At 37.6% G+C, this 19,255-nt stretch overlaps 5 protein-coding genes across 8 annotated transcripts; 2 read left to right on the plus strand and 3 right to left on the minus strand.

Moving 5' to 3' along the window:
* Positions 1 to 937: 937 nt before the first annotated feature.
* On the minus strand, positions 938 to 2,092 carry LOC108163950 (ER lumen protein-retaining receptor). 2 transcript variants are annotated; one of them, XM_033392945.1, is made up of 2 exons: positions 1,955 to 2,092; positions 938 to 1,878 (listed from the first exon to the last, which is right to left on the minus strand). In XM_033392945.1, the coding sequence occupies exon 2, from the start codon at positions 1,801 to 1,803 to the stop codon at positions 1,165 to 1,167; it is 639 nt and encodes a 212-aa protein (XP_033248836.1). In that variant the 5' UTR covers positions 1,804 to 1,878; positions 1,955 to 2,092; the 3' UTR covers positions 938 to 1,164. The 2 variants fall into 2 exon arrangements, with proteins under 2 accessions (XP_033248836.1, XP_017154980.1); XM_017299491.2 differs by having other exon boundaries at positions 1,960 to 2,091.
* Positions 2,093 to 3,328: 1,236 nt separating this feature from the next.
* LOC108163979 (small nuclear ribonucleoprotein-associated protein B) lies at positions 3,329 to 4,962 on the plus strand. Its single transcript, XM_017299540.2, has 2 exons — positions 3,329 to 3,433; positions 4,237 to 4,962. Exons 1-2 carry the CDS (start codon positions 3,431 to 3,433, stop codon positions 4,831 to 4,833), a joined length of 600 nt encoding a protein of 199 aa, XP_017155029.1. The 5' UTR covers positions 3,329 to 3,430; the 3' UTR covers positions 4,834 to 4,962.
* Positions 4,963 to 6,395: 1,433 nt separating this feature from the next.
* On the minus strand, positions 6,396 to 10,059 carry LOC108163726 (NAD-dependent protein deacetylase Sirt6). Of its 3 annotated transcripts, XR_001775709.2 has the most exons (7): positions 9,140 to 9,370; positions 8,953 to 9,080; positions 8,450 to 8,872; positions 7,696 to 7,819; positions 7,057 to 7,635; positions 6,670 to 6,969; positions 6,396 to 6,609 (listed from the first exon to the last, which is right to left on the minus strand). XR_001775709.2 is itself a non-coding variant. In XM_017299180.2 (4 exons), the coding sequence occupies exons 1-4, from the start codon at positions 9,203 to 9,205 to the stop codon at positions 7,617 to 7,619; spliced, it is 636 nt and encodes a 211-aa protein (XP_017154669.1). In that variant the 5' UTR covers positions 9,206 to 10,059; the 3' UTR covers positions 7,547 to 7,616. The 3 variants fall into 3 exon arrangements, 2 of the variants coding, with proteins under 2 accessions (XP_017154669.1, XP_017154670.1); XM_017299180.2 differs by lacking the exons at positions 6,396 to 6,609; positions 6,670 to 6,969; positions 7,696 to 7,819 and having other exon boundaries at positions 7,547 to 7,635; positions 9,140 to 10,059; XM_017299181.2 differs by lacking the exons at positions 6,396 to 6,609; positions 6,670 to 6,969; positions 7,057 to 7,635 and having other exon boundaries at positions 7,731 to 7,819; positions 8,667 to 8,872; positions 9,140 to 9,354.
* Positions 10,060 to 11,792: 1,733 nt separating this feature from the next.
* LOC108162843 (transcription initiation factor IIB) lies at positions 11,793 to 13,141 on the plus strand. Its single transcript, XM_017297785.2, has 4 exons — positions 11,793 to 11,900; positions 11,961 to 12,372; positions 12,425 to 12,659; positions 12,755 to 13,141. Exons 1-4 carry the CDS (start codon positions 11,884 to 11,886, stop codon positions 13,036 to 13,038), a joined length of 948 nt encoding a protein of 315 aa, XP_017153274.2. The 5' UTR covers positions 11,793 to 11,883; the 3' UTR covers positions 13,039 to 13,141.
* Positions 13,142 to 14,391: 1,250 nt separating this feature from the next.
* Positions 14,392 to 18,902, minus strand: LOC108162842 (TBC1 domain family member 16). Its single transcript, XM_017297784.2, has 2 exons — positions 16,478 to 18,902; positions 14,392 to 16,407 (listed from the first exon to the last, which is right to left on the minus strand). Exons 1-2 carry the CDS (start codon positions 17,975 to 17,977, stop codon positions 15,784 to 15,786), a joined length of 2,124 nt encoding a protein of 707 aa, XP_017153273.2. The 5' UTR covers positions 17,978 to 18,902; the 3' UTR covers positions 14,392 to 15,783.
* Between the last annotated feature and the right edge of the window lie 353 nt (positions 18,903 to 19,255).

A 19,255-nucleotide genomic window follows, 5' to 3' on the forward strand; every position in this document is an offset into this window, starting at 1 on the left:
AACTGGCACCTCCATGTTTGACAATTTTTTTTTGTGAAACATGGATCAAAATTCTTTTGTTTAGGACTTCCTAAATTGCTTTCACATTCATTTCCTAATAAATTTATTTTAGTTTCGTCGCTCCATAAAAGGCTTCTCCACTTTTTCTCTCCGTCGCATCCTGCGCCGTCTTTATGATCTTTAGCAAAAGTTTGCCCCATGGCTAAATTTTTTTGACGCGTAAGTGGGACCTTTCTTGCTATTCTCCTTGGAAGGTTTGCTTGTTGTAGCCATCTACGGATCGTTGGAGCACTAACTTCTAGTCCAATTTATGAGACCTTTTCATTAATTTGGCAATGGCCCGAAGAGATTGGCCTTCTTTTTTCAGACTAAGAGCCAATTGGGCTGTATAATAAGACTTTCGGCCCATTCTTGTAAGAACAAAAATAATTATTTGTTTATAATTAGACTGTAGTAAAATTAAATGGATGTTTAGTTGCCAAAAAGCCAAGAATTTCCAAATTATTCACTTGATATTCAAAATTTACTGACACTGTACCTATTATTTTGATCAGCCAAAATGTGATGTCAACTCACAATTTCGCTTAAAGCTCTGTTATTCGGCGGTTCCCCTGTTTCATTTTTTTGTCACGGAACTGCAATACATTGACAAATAAAACATACCAAACAAAATTTTGTTTTCAACACTTAAAGTACGATACAACTAATTATTAATGAAAAGCTTCAACGTGTACCTATTATTATGATCAAGTGTGTACATACAATGTACATATATATTTTGTGGTTTGAGATGCTTCCTTCCATGCGCTTTAAGCTTGTGCACAATTGGATAATACCCCCTCCCCGGGTATAAATATCCAAACCATTTTCAATATTAAATTTGATTCCCTCTGAATAGTTCTAGTGTTCATTTAGAAAACAAAGAATATTACAATTGTTAAATTTTTACATGTATTATTCACGAGTTTTTGATTTTCTTTTTCATAAAATAGTTGCAACACAAAAAATTCTCCCGATACATCTTCTGTAAATTATCATAAACTAAAAATTCTTTGTGAAACGGTCCATTCTTTATTTGCTTTTGTATCCGTCTTTGCTGGAATACATACGCTGCTTATTAATGCCTTTGATGTGTCGATGTATTAAAGTTAACAATTTTTTTAATTATGCTGGCAGCTGCAGTTTCTTGCCTTTAAGAACTTTGGTAATGTATAAGTAGAAGAAATCGCAGTATAGAATGGTTTGAACAATTCCAGCGAAGATCGCAATAAGATCATAGTGCGATTCTACCATGTAGCGATAAACCCAATTAAGCAAATATAGCGCGCGGTATGATCCAAGAGCAAAGAGGTAATGGCTAGTTATAGATTCTGCCTCTCCAGTTTTGCTTACCAAAAAAAGTTGTGGTAAAATGGCAACAGATTCCAAATAAATTGAAAATGTCCAAAGCACTTCCATTACTGTGAATTCGTGATTAATGACGAAGGAAAGCAAGGCGCAAGGTATAAGAAGGAACTCGATGCGGAACGAATCATGGTTGTGATCATAAGTTGCCTTAAACTTTACGTACATCAAATAGACCGTTGCACCAGAAGTGGCCAAAAACAGCACCTTCATAACAGAGTTATAGAGGCTTACATATGTGGTGAAGAGATCGAGGTAGCGTGTTAAGTAAACTACAGCGAACAATATTTGCGATTTTCCAGATATCCCAGCACACGATCGAGTTTTCCATATTTTTAGCAGAAGTATTATGATGGCAAAAACATGAGATAGATCTCCAGCAAACCGAAAAATATTCATCCTAAATGATTTGTCAAATTATGAATTTCTGGCGATTTTTCCTTGTTCCTGGTTGAAGTATCAGAGAGCACGCACCTTTTAATAAATTTAGAGAATATACACTTTAATAAAGCATTGGAATTTAGAATGCTTTTTTTTAGTTACTGCATACGTTACCCGTTTTTATTTTTCACGTATATTGCCAACGAGTTAGAACTTCAGGGCATCGGCGCTTCCTCCCCAAACTTCTGAGTAGAATGTCAGCAAAAAAGAGAATAACGGAGAGAGACCAAATGACGTGGCCGTATGAACATTGAGTCGCAGACTTGAAGTTCATTATTTGTTTACTATGTTTGTAGGGCTGGAACTTTTTATGCATTTTGGAAGTAGTCGATAACAATTAAATACATCTAAAAACTTCACTAAGAATATACAACTTTAGTTATTTTCGCATATCGAGAAGCAGCTGTTCATACAGCATAAAACGAGAATAACATAAAGTTATCCAAGAATTACAGCGCACTACCTTTTATTAATATTTTGATTAAATTTTATGTTATTTAGTTAAATATTACCATGATTTGGTTGCGTTATTGCGTTCTTGCGTTTAAGTAACAAGGTCTTACTATTTTTTTTTATGTAGAAGGAGACTAGTGCCATAATGGTAGGTAAAGTGGGAGTATCTGTATTCTGATATCGATAGCAGATATATGACAGTGTAACTCGGCTATTATATTGAGAACATGGTTAAAGCGTGGACGCACCAGCGAACTTTAAAAAAATATTTTTAATATGCTTTATACATTGATTTTATTAAAGATAACTCGAATAATAAGCCAAAAAAATTTAGCCAGCTATCAGTCACAGAACTGAGGCACTGCTTGTGACAAATTTTCCTACACACACAGCCAGCAACACTTTTTCTGTCGCACAGCTGCTCCCACCTTAAGTGGAAAATCAAGCATTTCTCTCTCTCGCTGCTTTATTTTCCAAAAGGCTGTATCTCAATTAGGGTTGCGTTATTCCGTTTTACCGAAATCGCAATTTCGCTATGAATGCCAATTAATTAGAGTTGCATATAAAAATCTAAATATGCCAAATAAACGTGTGGCTTAGGAATGTGGGATATTTTGAAAAGGAAAAATTTTATGGATGGTGGCCAGTGTGAATAGGCTATTATGGGGACCCCTCTGGTCATGTAAGGAAAGAAATAGCAAGGAACATTTTAAGAATAACGCAGTATGCATTACGTTCTGCGCTATGGTCGTAAGTTCGTATTCCACTACTCTAAGTACCTGTTAAGTATGAAAAAAACAAATCAAACTATAAATTTGTGTTAGTTTGATGCAGTGGTCGCCACGCATATATTCACATGTTTATAGTACGTTTGTGCGCGTAGACAGAAGGCAACCCATGGCAAAACCCAAGCAAGGGTTTTCAGAACAGGCCGATATTGAGAGAAGTGGAAAACGACCAAAAGATATGTGGATAAACTACTCGATTTCTTTGTTAGTTGAGCTCGTGAGCGATAGCAATCGTTTGAAATAATCGAATATAATAAGATTAATTTTTCTTCAATCTAACCCCGTGTTGGCTTGCTGATAGAAATACAAATCATTTTATTTTCGTTTATAATAAATCTCTTAAAATGGTAATACGGTGGCCGCCAGTGGATTTCATTGTAGAATAGAAAAATAGTTATTGAATTGAAATTAAATATAGATTTATTGAGTTACTTGTAGAATATAATTCGATGTTGCCGGGTGAAAAGCATTGTACAGCATTTGTGCTGTGTATTTGTGTACAAACATTAATACATAAAGATTATAAGCAACAACTAAAACAAAGCCATCAAACTATTTTAATAAGCAGCTAAAAATATGTTCCATATATCTGAAAATGATTGGAATTATTACTTCCGTTGCATACATACATTTGTATGTACTATCAAAAACCGACGCTATTTGCGAGTACAATTTGTTGTCTGGTACTCAAAGGCTACATCGTGTAGATATTATTGATCAATATCTTTAGTCCAGTCGGTGTCTAGATTCCAGTGATATCACACTGAAAGAAAAGATAATCTGTTGCTTCCACAATTTTAAAAATACGAGAAAACCGCATCGCTTTCAGATAGATTATATTGGATATTTAATATGGCCAGAATGAAGAAAACAGTTTCTCGCGGCAGACCCTCGCCACTCTTTACCTCTCTATGTGTCCGCCAGTTTTCAATATATATAAAGAGTTAAATATAAGAAAAGATGAGGCAAATGCGACGCGGATGTGGGGTAAATCGTTATCCTAAGATCCAAAAACAGGTTCGATTTGCCATCTTAGCTTTCGTACCACCATGTGCTATTTAATTTTTTCTACATTAAATGTAATAATTGTCGTAGGACTATTAAAACATATATAGATTCATTTTTTAACTTAATATTATTTTATTTACAGACTATTGGGAAGAATAACAAAATGATTCAGCATCTGAACTACCGGGTGCGAATCGTTCTGCAAGACTCACGTACATTCATCGGAACTTTCAAAGCATTTGATAAGCACATGAACTTAATATTGGGCGACTGCGAAGAGTTTCGCAAGATAAGATCTAAGAATTCGAAAGTGCCCGAACGAGAGGAAAAACGTGTCCTAGGCTTTGTTTTGCTGCGTGGTGAAAACATAGTGTCTCTTACAGTGGAAGGACCTCCACCTCCAGAGGAAGGACTTCCCCGAGTACCAATACCAGGAGCTGCATCAGGGCCAGGCATTGGTCGTATAGCCGGCAGAGGCGTACCCTTGAACATGTCAGCTGTACCAGCAGGATTACAAGGTCCAGTGAGAGGCATAGGCGGGCCAGCTCAACAACATATGGCTCCGATGGGCAGGGGCGTGCCTCGAGCTCCCATGATGGGAGCACCCCCACCAGGATTAATTCCTGGTGGTATTCCTTCATTACCTGGGAATCTTGGACGTGGAGCTCCACCACCAATGAGAGGCCCCCCGCCTAGTATAATGCGTGGAGCACCTCCTGCGGGTAGAGGTGGCTTTTAAAATTAATATTTCCGAATGATCAATAAAAAATTTATAAAGAATTTTACAAATACCTAATATTACATAGCTACATTTAAAATATTTAACTGCAGGTTTAACAAATAACTAAGTCAAATTTAAAATTTTGAACGAAGTACTTGTACATTTTTTTAAACTGCGCCTTGGGGTTCACTCGCTTCGCTACCTCGAGCCGATATGAGTTAAATAAAATAAATATCTTTGGTCCTTGAAAATAACTTTATCAGATCAGGGACAATTTTCCGAACACAAGAATCCGTCGCATGCCCAGATCGGCCCATAAATAGCGGAGAAAATTAGTATTTTTGATACTTGATATCCTTGGTCCTTGAAAAGGACTTAATCAGATCAGGGACAATTTTCCGAACACAGGAAGCCATCGCACGTCTCGATCGGGCCACAAATAAAAGCGAAAACAAGATACATATGTCTTGGCAAATTATCCTTGGTCCTTGATAAGGACTTAATCAGATCAGGGACGTTTTTCCGAACACAGGAAGCGGTCGGACTCCCAGATAGACCCATAAATAGCGGAGAAAATTAGTATTTTCAAACCTTGATATCCTTGATCCTTGAAAAGGACTCCATAAAATCAGGGACATTTTTCCGATCACAGGAAGCCGTCGTACGTCCCGATCGGGCCACAAATAAGGGAGAAAACAAAACTGGCTTGTAATTTGCTATTTTTGAAAATGTAGTTCACGAAATCCGCGATAGGGGCGCCACCGTACAACAAAAAACAACTCACGTCTAATGGCCAAAAACTGGATGGGACACCAGGCCAACAGAAATCAGCAGCAAGCAACTGCAGCGAGTGCGAAAAAAATGGTGCATACTTTTGGGGGACCAACAATTTAAAAAAATTCAGCGACCTTCTGCTGATTTCTGTTCGCCTGGTATCCCATCCAGTTTTTGGTCATTTGACGTGAGTTGTTTTTTTTTGTACGGTGGCGCCCCTATCGCGGATTTCGTGAACTACATTTTCAAAAATAGCAAATTACAAGCCAGTTTTGTTTTCTCCCTTATTTGTGGCCCGATCGGGACGTACGACGGCTTCCTGTGATCGGAAAAATGTCCCTGATTTTATGGAGTCCTTTTCAAGGATCAAGGATATCAAGGATCAAAAATACTAATTTTCTCCGCTATTTATGGGTCTATCTGGGAGTCCGACCGCTTCCTGTGTTCGGAAAAACGTCCCTGATCTGATGAAGTCCTTATCAAGGACCAAGGATCAAGGATAATTTGCCAAGACATATGTATCTTGTTTTCGCTTTTATTTGTGGCCCGATCGAGACGTGCGACGGCTTCCTGCGTCCGGAATAACATCCTTGATTTGAAGGAGTCCCTATCAAGGATCAAGGACAATTTTCCCAATCAAAAATATTCAGATTTCTCCGCTATTTGAGAACCGATATGGACGTGCAAAGCCTTTTTGTAATCGGGATAGTTTCCCCGATAAGGGAAACAGCAAGGATGATTTTTCAATATAATTTGTTCATCATAACTTTGTATAAATAAATAATCATGTGAACAACATTTGTATCTACTGTCTAAATACATGGACCCTTATATTCATATCCTTAAACCTAACAACAACGATATCTCTTAGTTCCAACAGTCAAAGTCCTTGTTGTCGATGGCCAAGTCGAAGGAGGGGGACCCCTTGCAAGGGGCTGGAATAGTTTGATAGGACTCCATCTGGCGGCGAGAAATTGGATATGACTCGGTCTACGGCAAAGCGTAGGGTACACAAGACCTCTGTGAAGGAAGATATCTATTAAAATACATCCACAAATATGTGTATACTGATTTACTTACGATCACTGGTACCTGCTGCAGCGAACGGGACGTCACAGCCGCATCATGGCTGCCACAGTCCAGCCAGGAGCACATCCTCTGGAACCAACGAGAGGACAAGGAGCTACGGCGGAATCATCCGCTGAACAGGTAGCGACGGCCAGGCCAAAGACCACAGCTCGCGCGACATGAATCATGTCCCGAGGGGCGGACGTCACCGTGGCCAATCAGCAATCCCTATCTCCAGCAGCCATTCTCTGTTGCTGGCATCACCTGTGCGCCCATCATATTTAAGAAAGCAAAAATCAGCAGCGGAGATTCCTTGGAAGTATGCAGGAAAGTTTGCACTTTTAACAGCCATATATCAAAAGAAAGTTGATAGATGTTATTAATTAACCTTGTGATTACCTTGTGCTCGTGATTACACCGAAAGTTTCCAGTTTGGTCCTTTGGTGGCGATCCCTTCTGACGCAAGGGCGCTGGACCAACAGGGATCGTTTAGGGTCAGCCTCACATACCTCAGTTCCTGTTAAGACCCTTCCCTCTCTTTTAAGGCGAAGTTCTTACAGTTATCTCTGCTGCTTGTCGCCTACAACTTTCGTGAAATACTGGTTAGCTAGCATGGTAGCATGAAAAATGTCACTAAGCTATTCCATGGATATCTCACACTTTTTGTAATTAAAATTAAAACACAAACTTACAAATAACTAAATTTATTGTAAAAATGTATCTTGAATAAAGCGGGGGAGGTAACAGCTACTCCGGATTTTTCTTTTGATTGCACCCAACTGTCTCTTTCAAATGTGCTTTAAACTGTCTTTCAATAATATTTATATGATTCAATGGCAAAGTCCATTCAACCAAGTTTGACTGCGTTGTGGGATCAGACGACTCTGAATATTCTGATATTTCAATACCTAAAATATTACAAACCCTCGATAGTATTTCATCAACATAACTTGAGATAACTAAGTGTGCCTTAGAGTCCTGCAATGAAAATGTATATATATTGAATTGAATTAATATAAGAATGTGTATATGTCTTACATGTTTTGTTGGTTGTAAATTACATATAACAAGTTTACCACCGCCTTTTATATTTTTTAAGGGTAAGTTCCCACTTGGTACAATTTGTAGAGTTGTTCCCAGAGTTATATTCAAGTCAGCCATTCTATTATATATAAGAACAACTTGTTAGATTCGTACGCCAAAACTGTTAGTATCTATTATATAATATTATATAGTATATATTATATACTATATGTACGTATAGTAATGAAATGTAAATTTAATAAAATTATAGGTACGTATGTATGTATTAGGGCCCTGCAGGAATCCACAGTATTTTTAGAGCTATACTCATGCCGATACTTAAGTTTTACAGAGCTACGAAGATTCTGCATTTTTGGTTTTATCGTATTTCTCGTAAACGAAGGTGGCGATTTGGCGACCATTGGAGTTACTTTGAATCGAATATGGGCCAGCTCCGCAGAATTAAAACTAAGTGTGAATCCTTGTCAAAAAAAAGACCATATGGCCAAATAACAAGAGCATAGGCTCATTAAAAAGTGCTTAATGCAAAGTGTGCCAACATTTAAGTCCGGCACTGTATGTATGTTGAGTTTGTTTGGAATACCTCTAGTTGAAGAACGTACAAACTAAGATTTTTTTCTGTATTGATAAAGACGGACAGCCAGACGGAATTCGCTAGATCTAAACGGTTTGTATAATTCATTTTTCCTTGACAATTTCTGTCCAAATAAGATTTTTTTTAAATTATGTAAAATATAAACAAACGTACGTAGAGTGCATGACAGCCATATCGAGATCTCTCTGAGGTAAATCGTGCTCCCAGTCAAGCACATTATCATGCAAATAACCAGTTCGGCATGCCCGGCCTACATTACTGACTGTTGATCGACAGCGGATTCCCAGTGCTTTTTGACCAACTGATTTAACAGATGTCGAACGAACAAACTGACGTCTACATGTAGCGCATTGTTCAATAAATATGTTACCGTGCAACTCTGATAAGTATCTGCGTTTAAGTCCGGATCTTAAGTGCAACCCGTCTATATTTTGAGAGACAACATACTGCACGTATCCGGCTTCTACTAATGCTCGTAGGGCCATATGTGTCTTAGTCGGCGTTGCCTTATCAAAAGAAGTGTTCAATTTGGGGATTTCGCCTTTTTTTTCCAATGTCCACACGCCTTTCGGTCCTCTTCGTTAAGATATGCAAATAAAAAATAAATGTATATTTATGTACCCGTCATAAACCATATCAAAATGTATATCGCATACCTGAAGTCGGGAATGCCGGCTGATGTACTTATCCCAGCGCCAGTATGAAATACAACGTGTCTGGAATCCTTGATTAAATTGGCTAACTCAGTGCATTTATTAATGACAGTATCATCGCTGTCAAAACACTTAGCCGTTAAATGAATTTTTTAATACGAATCCAAAGCGCATCAATATAAATATCTACCTCTGGGATGCCTAGGATTCCCTTGTTTTCATAAGGTGAAAGGCTGTCAGCGTAATTGGAACTCATTGTATTAAACTCCCTTTCATTTTCTCAGGGTTTGTGCTACTATTCGATAGAATTAATATTAATTGATGATAAGTTTTGAACTGAAGGAGATTAATGAGAGATTCACTATTGATGGGATATTTTCACGGGCAATATTATTAGATTTCGATACTTCTTATGTCAAATATCGAGTCTTATATATCGAACATGCCTATAACCACTAATAGCCAGTGCACACTGAGCACATCCCGAGGGAACGGTGTGATTTTTTGACAGATGTGAAGCGGATTCAAGCTGGCACCATCCAACATCCATCAACTACTATCCGTCAAAAAGCAGCTGATGAGCATAAAATTACAAAGTTTTGTTATGAATTGTGAAATTTTCACAATTGGAGTATATTGGCTTTTTATTGGCTATAAGAAAACAATCCATGTATGTACAATAAACGTTACTCTTTGGACACCCTTAAAAATTGCTGTACATACAGCTGTTAATATAGCTGTATTTGGAAGTTGGTTTGGCCTTGGTTGCTCGCAATTTGCTGGACTATCACTGTATATCTTTCCTGGTGCTCTTCGTGTAATTACTGCTGCTTCTTCTGAACTTTAAGCATTTTCCTAACAATCTCCAGTAGATTTTACAGCTGAATCCGCTTGGGTGCGGAATGGTTTCAAAAATAATACTAGAGCTGCAGTTGGATGTGTCCCGATCGACATTAACGGAATTATTTCGGGACCGCCGCAAATCCGCAGTACTATCATTCCAAATGTTTATAGAAAGATTTTCCATCTATGCAGTCCATTTCGACTTGCGTGTGTTGTGTTCATTTAATGGCTTGAAAAAACTAATCATGAAACGAGGGGGAACGTTGTGAGTTGCTGCGGACACCGCAACTCTACGGTTATACCCGATACTAAGTCAGAATGGCTCTCTTCCGGCAGACGCCGCTAATATTAAACGACACGACAAAGAGTGCGTGCGAGAGAGACAGAAAATCAGTCTGAGCGTGACGTCGGGCGCTGCGTAGCCACTGCAAATTGATTTGTTCCTATTGGCTATACAAATTATCTGATCTGATCCAGATTCAGCAATCTGATAGATATGGTCATTATCTATGATTCTGCGTTTTTAGTTTTCTCGAATGTGCAATATTGTGGATGCAACAGATTTTCGTCCTTTGTGTGGGCGAAAGGGGGTGCGGCGAAATTTTGAGATACACGTTTTATAGTAAGATCTAACAGGAGTGCGGATACCAAATTTGGTTACTCTAGCCTTAATAGTCTCTGAGATTTTTGAATATCCCCAGATTTTCGTCCTTTGCGGGGGCGGAAGGGGGTGTGGCGAAATTTTGAAACAAACTCGTCTCGGTCCGATATATTAGGAGTGTGGATACCAAATTTGGTTGCTCTAGCTTTTGTAGTCTCTGAGATTTAGGCGCTAATGTTTTACTCTAAGCAAAGCCGCCTATGCTACGTGTGTGTTAGAGAGAGACAGGGCGAGAAAAAATTAAATTGTTTTCTTGATGCTGGCTATAATAATAATACGATCCAATTCAGATTCCGCAGTCTTAAAGATATGGTCATTCTCTACAATTCTACGTTTTTGGTTTTCTCATATCTTTAAAATTGTGGATGCCACAGATTTTCGTCCTTTGTGGGGGCGGAAGTGGGCGGGGCGAAGTTTTAAAATATTTTTGTAGCAGTGACATATCACAGAAGTCTGGATCCAAAACATCGTTGCTCTAGCTCTTATAGTCTTTGAGCACTAGGCGCTGAAGGGGACGGACAGACGGACGGACGGACAGACAGACAGGGCTCAATCGACTCGGCTATTGATGCTGATCAAGAATATATATACTTTATGGGGTCGGAAACGATTCCTTCTGGACGTTACACACATCCATTTTCACCACAAATCTAATATACCCCAATACTCATTTTGAGTATCGGGTATAAAAAGCAAATACATACATGCATATGGTTACTTAATACCACCAATTTCTGGTTAGAGTAACCATTTTGTATTGAGTCTATTGTATGTTTTTCTTGTACTAATCTTTAACGATTTGATATAAGTTTAGTCGCGAATTTTATTTTTTTTGCCATTCATTGTTATTTAGCGTTGCATCGAGATGGATCGCGGAATAACTGGAACTGCAAAACCTTAAGGACCATGCCCGAAATGAATGTTGGATGGTAGCCAGTGTGAATAGCCTATTAACAAATGTCAACCGTTATTTTCGAGCTCTGTTCGTATACGATAAAGTTTTTTAACGTTTGCTTCGATAGGAATTGTTCTGGTGATCTGGTGTATTACGTATATAATGTAGGGTTAGTGGCTCTAGCGAAATATAGAAATGTTTTGCCTGTCACTGGCGAGCTGGCAGACCAGTAAAATAATGTTATTAACACAGTAGAGCACAGACCAATTGGAGTTTTTATATATTTTATAATAGAGCTGGGCATGTTCACCTGTTCACACTGCCACTAGCGAAGTTCATAAAATTTCTGACAAATGGAAGAAAATAAATGCTTCCGTGTTCAATGTTTCCCCGTTCTATAATCTAGAATACATTTTAATTCGTATTTTACACTATCGAAACAACATCAATCAATCAAAATCTCATCACCTACAAAAACATCGATATAATTGATATTTTCTTGAATATCCTCACTAGTGTGAAGTTGGTTGTATAAATGGCTTCAACATCGAGGTATTATTGAATATTTTTGGCATAATTAATTCTATATATGGGGTTTTTTTATATTTTTAGACTTGACAACAATAAGGTGTGCTGTTATGCACATCCAGAATCTCCGTTGATTGAAGATTATCGGGCTGGTGATATGATATGTTCGGAGTGCGGTCTGGTTGTTGGAGACCGCGTAATTGATGTTGGATCAGAATGGCGAACATTCAGCAATGAGAAAAGTGGCGTGGACCCCAGTCGTGTTGGCGGTCCAGAAAATCCCCTTCTTAGTGGTGGAGACTTATCTACAATAATTGGGCCAGGGACGGGCTCTGCATCATTCGATGCCTTTGGTGCTCCAAAATATCAAAACAGACGCACTATGAGCAGCTCAGACCGCTCTCTCATATCAGCTTTCAAAGAAATTTCATCAATGGCCGATCGAATTAATTTACCAAAAACTATTGTTGATCGTGCAAATAATCTATTTAAACAGGTATGTTTTAATATAGCTAGTGAAATCCGATCCCACGACTTATTTCGTTTAGGTTCACGATGGAAAAAATCTTAAAGGTCGATCAAACGATGCGAAGGCATCTGCATGTCTTTATATTGCTTGTCGACAAGAAGGAGTTCCACGTACATTCAAAGAAATATGCGCCGTTAGCAAGATTAGCAAAAAAGAAATCGGAAGATGCTTTAAACTAACACTGAAAGCTCTCGAAACTAGTGTGGATTTGATAACAACTGCCGACTTTATGTGTCGGTTTTGTGCAAATTTGGGTAAGTATTCAGTGGAAAATACAAGTTATTTACTAAAGCATTGATATTATTTCGTTCTAATCGACCATAATTTTCTATACATATTTCATTGACAGATCTGCCGAATATGGTTCAACGCGCTGCTACACACATTGCGAAAAAAGCTGTCGAAATGGACATTGTTCCAGGGCGATCTCCAATATCTGTGGCTGCAGCCGCAATTTATATGGCATCGCAGGCGTCAGAGCATAAGCGTAGTCAGAAGGAAATCGGTGATATAGCTGGCGTTGCTGATGTCACCATAAGACAATCGTACAAATTAATGTACCCTCACGCTGCAAAACTTTTTCCTGAAGATTTTAAGTTTACCACACCCATTGATCAGTTACCACAAATGTAAATTGTTAGTTATCGATGCTCAATAACAATGCTAACGCTAAGTTGTAATATAATCAAAAAGGCACGATTTTATTAAATAAAGCTAGTATTATTTTGTATACAAATCAGACTGTTCCTTTTATTTATCGGACTTTGCATTTTAGCTAATATTAGAGTAAGCTTTACATTTTCCTTCGGCAGAAACGGAAAAACGTTTAATTTAGGTTTAATTTAAACCTACATATGTATAATCAAATAAGTCAGGGGACAAAACTATTAAGGGTCTCAAGAATCAGCCGGTCTAAGAAAATCAGCTTACAAATAAAAACGATTAAATTTCATATTTATACTGCTTCAAAAGAAATATGTGTACATAGATATGGGCAGAAATGTATATTTTAAACTAGATTAAATCAGTGAGAAAGGTATCTTAGGGGCGTTGAAGTTTTACAAGCCTATGGCAGCTATATATTATATATATGGGCCAATTGTACCCAAATTTTACTTAACAGTCCCACTCAAAAAAAGGACCATGGAAAATTTCGTTAAGAAAACTTCAGTTCGCAAAGAAACAGACGGACATAGTTATATCGACTCGGGTTATCTTAAATATCTCAAAAATATATGTATATAATGTTACAATAACTTCTTCGAGGGTGTAAACAGACACATTTTATAAATTTTTCTGTAATTAATAAGTTTACCATTATTATAAAAACTACTTCAAAGTTTCCGTTCGACTTTGCCAGTGGTCTGCTGACTAAATTTACTTTAATAACAAAAATCCAATAGAGGTTATCTTAAAAAAAAAACATTTAAAGTACTTCTAGACTACTGCATGGTAGTCTCATACTGATCTAAAAGTTTATCCAATTTATAAATGACCTTTTTTATGGATTTTTTCATTCTACCCTTTTTTAATATATTGTATTTAATGTAACGACTTTAAACTGTATCTGTCATATAGAAATTTCGGTCAGGATATCTTACAAGACGGCGTTCACTCCTTTTCACTGTGGTGCAGTTTGACTTAACTTTTCAATGCGGAAAGTCATGAATTTTCATTGAGGCCAAAGATTTCTCCCAGTTTTAGGACTTTTCCTTAAGTTATTCATGCTCGCCGGTCAAAATTGTATGTATATATATGTGTATATCCTTTGGCATTTGACTTGGGACCAAAATGACGGGCTACCCTCTACCGGCAGTAGGCTACTTCCGCCAAACATCAACAAATTCTTTCTTTTCCAATGTAACTTAATTTTTAAAGGAAACTATGTGATAACTCTTGTCTTGAGCAACATGTCATACTGATCACGGATATGACTATAATTTCCTAAAACCCTTTCCAAACGTAAAGAAATAAAAGGCGACCCTCTTTCAATCAACCATCACAGATTTAATATGAGACCTATTTGTATGCCTTTAGCACTTTATTTCTTCTGTCGATATCTTGCGAACATAACTTTAAATACGTTCATATTTTATAACAATTTTAACAAACACACATTTTTATAACATAAGCATTTAAGCAATGTGTTGAGACCAAGTTCCACTACATTTTGTATTCATTACATCAGACATACAGTACATAAATGGGTGGACTATAATAATATGTGAACATAAATATACTTTTTATTCCTTAATTGTTCAATTTTTCTTAGTGGTAAAAAAAAAGTTTGCGGTACAAGTTGGTTATAATGAATTGTAGAAAACAAAAAATCTATATGAAAACCCCAATGAAACAAACTTCGCCACATAGATTTCTTTATATCACGGTAGATCGTGGCACTGTAGTATACATGTAGCTTCAATGGGAATGAACGACCGCAAAACAACTTCCCTGATGTTAGCCTACCAGCGTTTCTGCCCAGTCTCACATCTGCGTTCTTTCTCAAATCACGGAATAATAATAGAACATTTTTTCAAGCCAACATAATTTGATCGGTGAACCTTCTATTGGGAAATTGACACACATTAGCCATATTTGAGACGTCAAGAAAGAAAATCATGGTCTTACTGAGTCATATAAACAGAAATGCGAAAGGTACTTGGGTTATTTTCATAGAAAAAACGTATTATCATCACTCTATTTCCGATCTTCTGTAGAGGAGCTACATGAAATAGTAATTTTTTTTGGACCAACGCCTTGTGAGTTATTTGAATGCAGGTTTAATTAATTTATATTTTAAGCAAAGGGTTTTCTTACGACTTAATTTTTGGTCGATCGTTCATATTACAGTTTTAATAATAATATAAGTAGTTGGTAATAATATAATTTGTGGGGTCGAAGATGCTTTTTACTTTGCTTTCCAAACATAAATTAGTCATGGCTAGAACTTTTAAAGAAAAACCGTTTTTTTTCCAAGCTTAAAATAAAGTAAAATTTAATTAATGCTAATATTAATAATAGTGTGTGTCCGCCAATATGGGTACATGCAATGCTAATGGTCGAATACCACTACACTTGAAGTTAAAGCAGTCAGCCCAGATACAAAAACCATATGGCGAAAAGCATGAAGCAAGCAGAGAAATATATACTTTAGGTTACTTTTTTAGCCAATCTGGTGGCAGCGCGGCATCAGATAAAATATAAATGCTTACTCTGAAATAATAAATTGGCTAATCCAACCTAACACAAATGTATCGTCGTCAGTTTTTCATAGTAGATTAGTCCTGAAGTGTAGTGGAATACGACCATTACTGGTATTGAAAATGAAAAATCCATCAACATGCTAATATTTTGTAAATTAATGGAATTGGCAATCAGCTAGTCAATCGAAAGAGAACATTTCTCGTCATCACTATGCCCGACACACTCAAGTGCAGGTCGATGCTCAGAGTCCCACATACCAGGTCCACATCGCTTACAAAGGCCACTTAACGTACACGGAATTTTGGGTATTTGACGGTATTGGTGTAGTAGACCACGAGCTTTTCGAAGAATCAGCTGTCCATCCATATACATGGCCAGGGAGCTGAAGTGCAATAGCATTTCGTCCGCGCGTAATCCTTGAGCTATCACGTCATCTGCATAGACAGCTATGATGGCCAAGCAAAGAAATAGATGAAAGTAGTCAGTCAAATAGTTCGACCAACAGGCCTCCCACATACGAATTACGACAGCTTCGGTAAACTCTCGCTTGAAACAAAGCAAAAGCCATCGGTGACAAAATAAGAGCTCCATAGAATCGTTCTGATGCTCCAAATGTTCATAAAAACGTGGCAACATTAGCCTTATAAGCTCTCGCAGATAACTAAGATTATGGTCAACGTCACTGTCTGTGGGAGTGCACACAAAAAATGCACGTTGCATTAATCCTACGAAACACCAAAATGTTTCAGACTCATTTTGCACCTCGCATAATATAGGCGCTAGTAAATCACTCATACCCTGAAAACGAATTGAATAGTAAATTTTTGTGTGTAAATAGACTGGCATGTCTTTAAATTGAACTACGAACCTGGGAATAGGACAACCCAGCATTATAAATAGCAAAGTTGAGCAGAATGTTTTTCATAACCTCGGTATTGGGATTATCGTCACCGCAAAAAAAAGGGTTGGTGCGGTCTGTACGCACAACATCCTTTTCAACAACACACTGTACGGTTTTCCAAAAGTGTACTTGTTGCTCTGGAGACATTGAGTATAGACGCCTTCGTGTAATTTCGTCGTACTCCTGTCGCTTAATGTCCATAAGGACTGCTCGATCTTCAAATGTCGACGAAAAGGAATAGCACTTTAATAAAAATGGCCATACCGTTTTTCGCAGGCTCTTTTCAAGGCCACCAAAAAATACACATTTGCGAAGAAGCAAATCATCTTCGATCTGTCCTTTTTCGTTTAACAATGTGCCATAGAAAAAGTTCGTAGTTATTTTCTTAACGTCGCCCTCATCGGGATGCATTTCTGATTTCTTGACTTCAGGTCGACAGACCATAAAATGCCTGTATGGCAGATCGAATTTTTCTGGAAAATTGTCCAAAGTGATGTTGTGCAGAAAACAATGCCACTGATGAAGCACCTGGGCCAAGTGATCCAAACCACCATAATGGAAATGGAGTATCTTGTACTGCGACTCTCGAGACGCAATCACCAGCTGACCCGATGTGCAGTTGTTGTCATTGAAAAAGAGGCGTAGTGATCTCATTTGACTTAAATCTACGGAAAAATGACGACACTTTAGTGCGGTATTTCGGCGGGCGGCGGCCATCGTGCTTTCACTATCTGGGAACTCTAAGTTGTGCTTAAAGGCAAGTAGTTCTGGGGTCATCCACTTTGGGTTGTTGTCATCAGATGTCTGACCAACGGAGTTTAAATGGCCCCTGGGTCCTATGAAGTAGTCACTGCTGTTGTCTTCGTCTGTCCTTATCGTTATACAGTTGAATGATTGCGAAATATTGGTGTTTTCGATCTGCGGATTCGAAATGGTTATATTCACCGAAGTTATTGGGTTATTCTTTAGGAGCGCTGTTAAATCATCTATTGAAGCAGTTTGTCCGCCGAGCAGAGGCTGTAGCTCATTTTTTAGTTCTTGCATTTCCGACGCCTCATCATCTTCCTCTCGGATGACGCTTTCATTACCCGTTTGAGACACCGCTAAAAAACACTGTTTATTGGTTAAATCAGCACTCTTTCTCATGGGACTGAAACTTTCGCTGGAATCTGCCTTAGACGAAGTCGTATATTTACATAGGGAAGAATTTGGAATCCATGTGAGAAGAAGAGTAGGTCTTTTAGCACAGTTATACTGATCAACGAATGTTTTTGTAGTGCATGTTAAATAACCTGGGTTGTGCAATATATCAAATTCATGACGTGCGATTGTTGGCGGATGAATGCATACATTGTTCTTGCAAAATAGAATTTCGTTGTCTTCGTAAGAAATATCGATTTTTTTATCAATTATTTCTTCACCGAGTATAAAGCTGGATGCTTTTTTTATTATACTTCCTATTGGCATTTTTAAATACGAATTGTGTATCTTTACATATGCCTATTTTTTTTTTCAATTAAAAGGATGGTTTTACAGGATAAGATACCAAGGGGTGTTACTGGGTAAAGGGGGTTGTAACAGGTTTTTTTTACGGGTTGCTAGTGAACGGTATCTCTATTGAAAAAGGGTCACTCTATTACGAATTTTTTGGGAAAATATCTGGGGTGCTCACGTTAGATTTTAAGGATCCCTTCCGACCCAAATATATGTTATATTTGTTATCAAAACCTTTATGTAATATGCAAAATATTAATGCAATTTAACGTTTTATAAGCTTAGTAAATTGGTTTCGAATTTGTCATATTTTACGCAAGCGGTAAGTGTGACCAGCGTTACATGCTGAATGGTAACACTGTTTTGTGTTTCTATATAAATAATATTAATGAATTATTAAATTAATCCTAATGGGATTTTTAATGGAATTCAGATCTGGGCCTTTAGCAGGCATTAATTGAAAACTCTGATTACACTAGGCGACACAATTTAACTTTTTAAGTGAATCACACCCACTCTTTCTGATAGAGTCGCCTTCGCAGGAAATCGAACTGGCGAAATGTCACAAAGGCCCTGCCGACCCCTGGTTTACATTCATATAATAGGGCGGAAAAGCACCGACGGGCCAAATTATAAGGCACAACAGCTGATCAGAGCAAATCAAAAAAGCAACGTCGCTGGAACGAATCGGAACAGTCCTGATCAGCGGCAAGCTAGGCTAGCCGCAGGGCTAACGTCCATTTTGGTAAGCATTACGTGTGCTCTCGCGCTCGCGGAGCCGCATTGAACCTCCGGACCCATTACACTACTCAACACGACATTTCCACTGTGAACTTAACCGAATTTTATTTGATAGATTTGTGGCTTAAAAAATGTTTAAGCTATTTGTGCATAGGGTTTATTTTTTTTTAAAGAATTTTTTAAATCTAATAATTTTTTTAAAGGTATTGTTTTTTGACATAACCTAAGTATCTGAAATCTGGTTATATTGAACTTTGCAAACTTTGTCAGAGCTGACAAATGTAGCTATAGATCTTAGCGGAACACTTTGTAACTTTAAAGTTAACGTATAGAAAATATTAAGTTTTCAAATTAAAGATTGAAAATGATTGGTGGTATTTTTAGACAAATTTTGATATTGAAAACTTGAAAAACTTTCCCGAAATAAATTTATTCCTTTGGGGTTTGTATTTTTCTGATTTTTCTTCAGAGTCTTAAGTGAACATTTTGGAAAAATATACCGCAAAAAAT

This window comes from Drosophila miranda, chromosome 4 (assembly GCF_003369915.1).
Source record: "Drosophila miranda strain MSH22 chromosome 4, D.miranda_PacBio2.1, whole genome shotgun sequence".
In the NCBI taxonomy this organism is placed as follows: domain Eukaryota; kingdom Metazoa; phylum Arthropoda; class Insecta; order Diptera; family Drosophilidae; genus Drosophila; species Drosophila miranda.

Bases quoted from the DNA above. Each gene is read 5' to 3' on its own strand.
- LOC108162842 (XM_017297784.2), bottom strand. From the start codon at position 17,977: ATGCCAATAGGAAGTATAATAAAAAAAGCATCCAGCTTTATACTCGGT. The intron at 16,408-16,477 runs GTTCGTAGTTCA...ATTCGTTTTCAG, and splicing joins CTGGGTTGTCCTATTCCCAG to GGTATGAGTGATTTACTAGC.
- LOC108163950 (XM_033392945.1), bottom strand. From the start codon at position 1,803: ATGAATATTTTTCGGTTTGCTGGAGATCTATCTCATGTTTTTGCCATC.
- LOC108163726 (XM_017299180.2), bottom strand. From the start codon at position 9,205: ATGAGTTCCAATTACGCTGACAGCCTTTCACCTTATGAAAACAAGGGA. The intron at 9,081-9,139 runs GTAGATATTTAT...TTAACGGCTAAG, and splicing joins GAATCCTAGGCATCCCAGAG to TGTTTTGACAGCGATGATAC. The intron at 8,873-8,952 runs GTATGCGATATA...ATCTTAACGAAG, and splicing joins GCCGGCATTCCCGACTTCAG to AGGACCGAAAGGCGTGTGGA.
- LOC108162843 (XM_017297785.2), top strand. The intron at 12,373-12,424 runs GTATGTTTTAAT...TATTTCGTTTAG, and splicing joins CAAATAATCTATTTAAACAG to GTTCACGATGGAAAAAATCT. The intron at 12,660-12,754 runs GTAAGTATTCAG...TTTCATTGACAG, and splicing joins TCGGTTTTGTGCAAATTTGG to ATCTGCCGAATATGGTTCAA.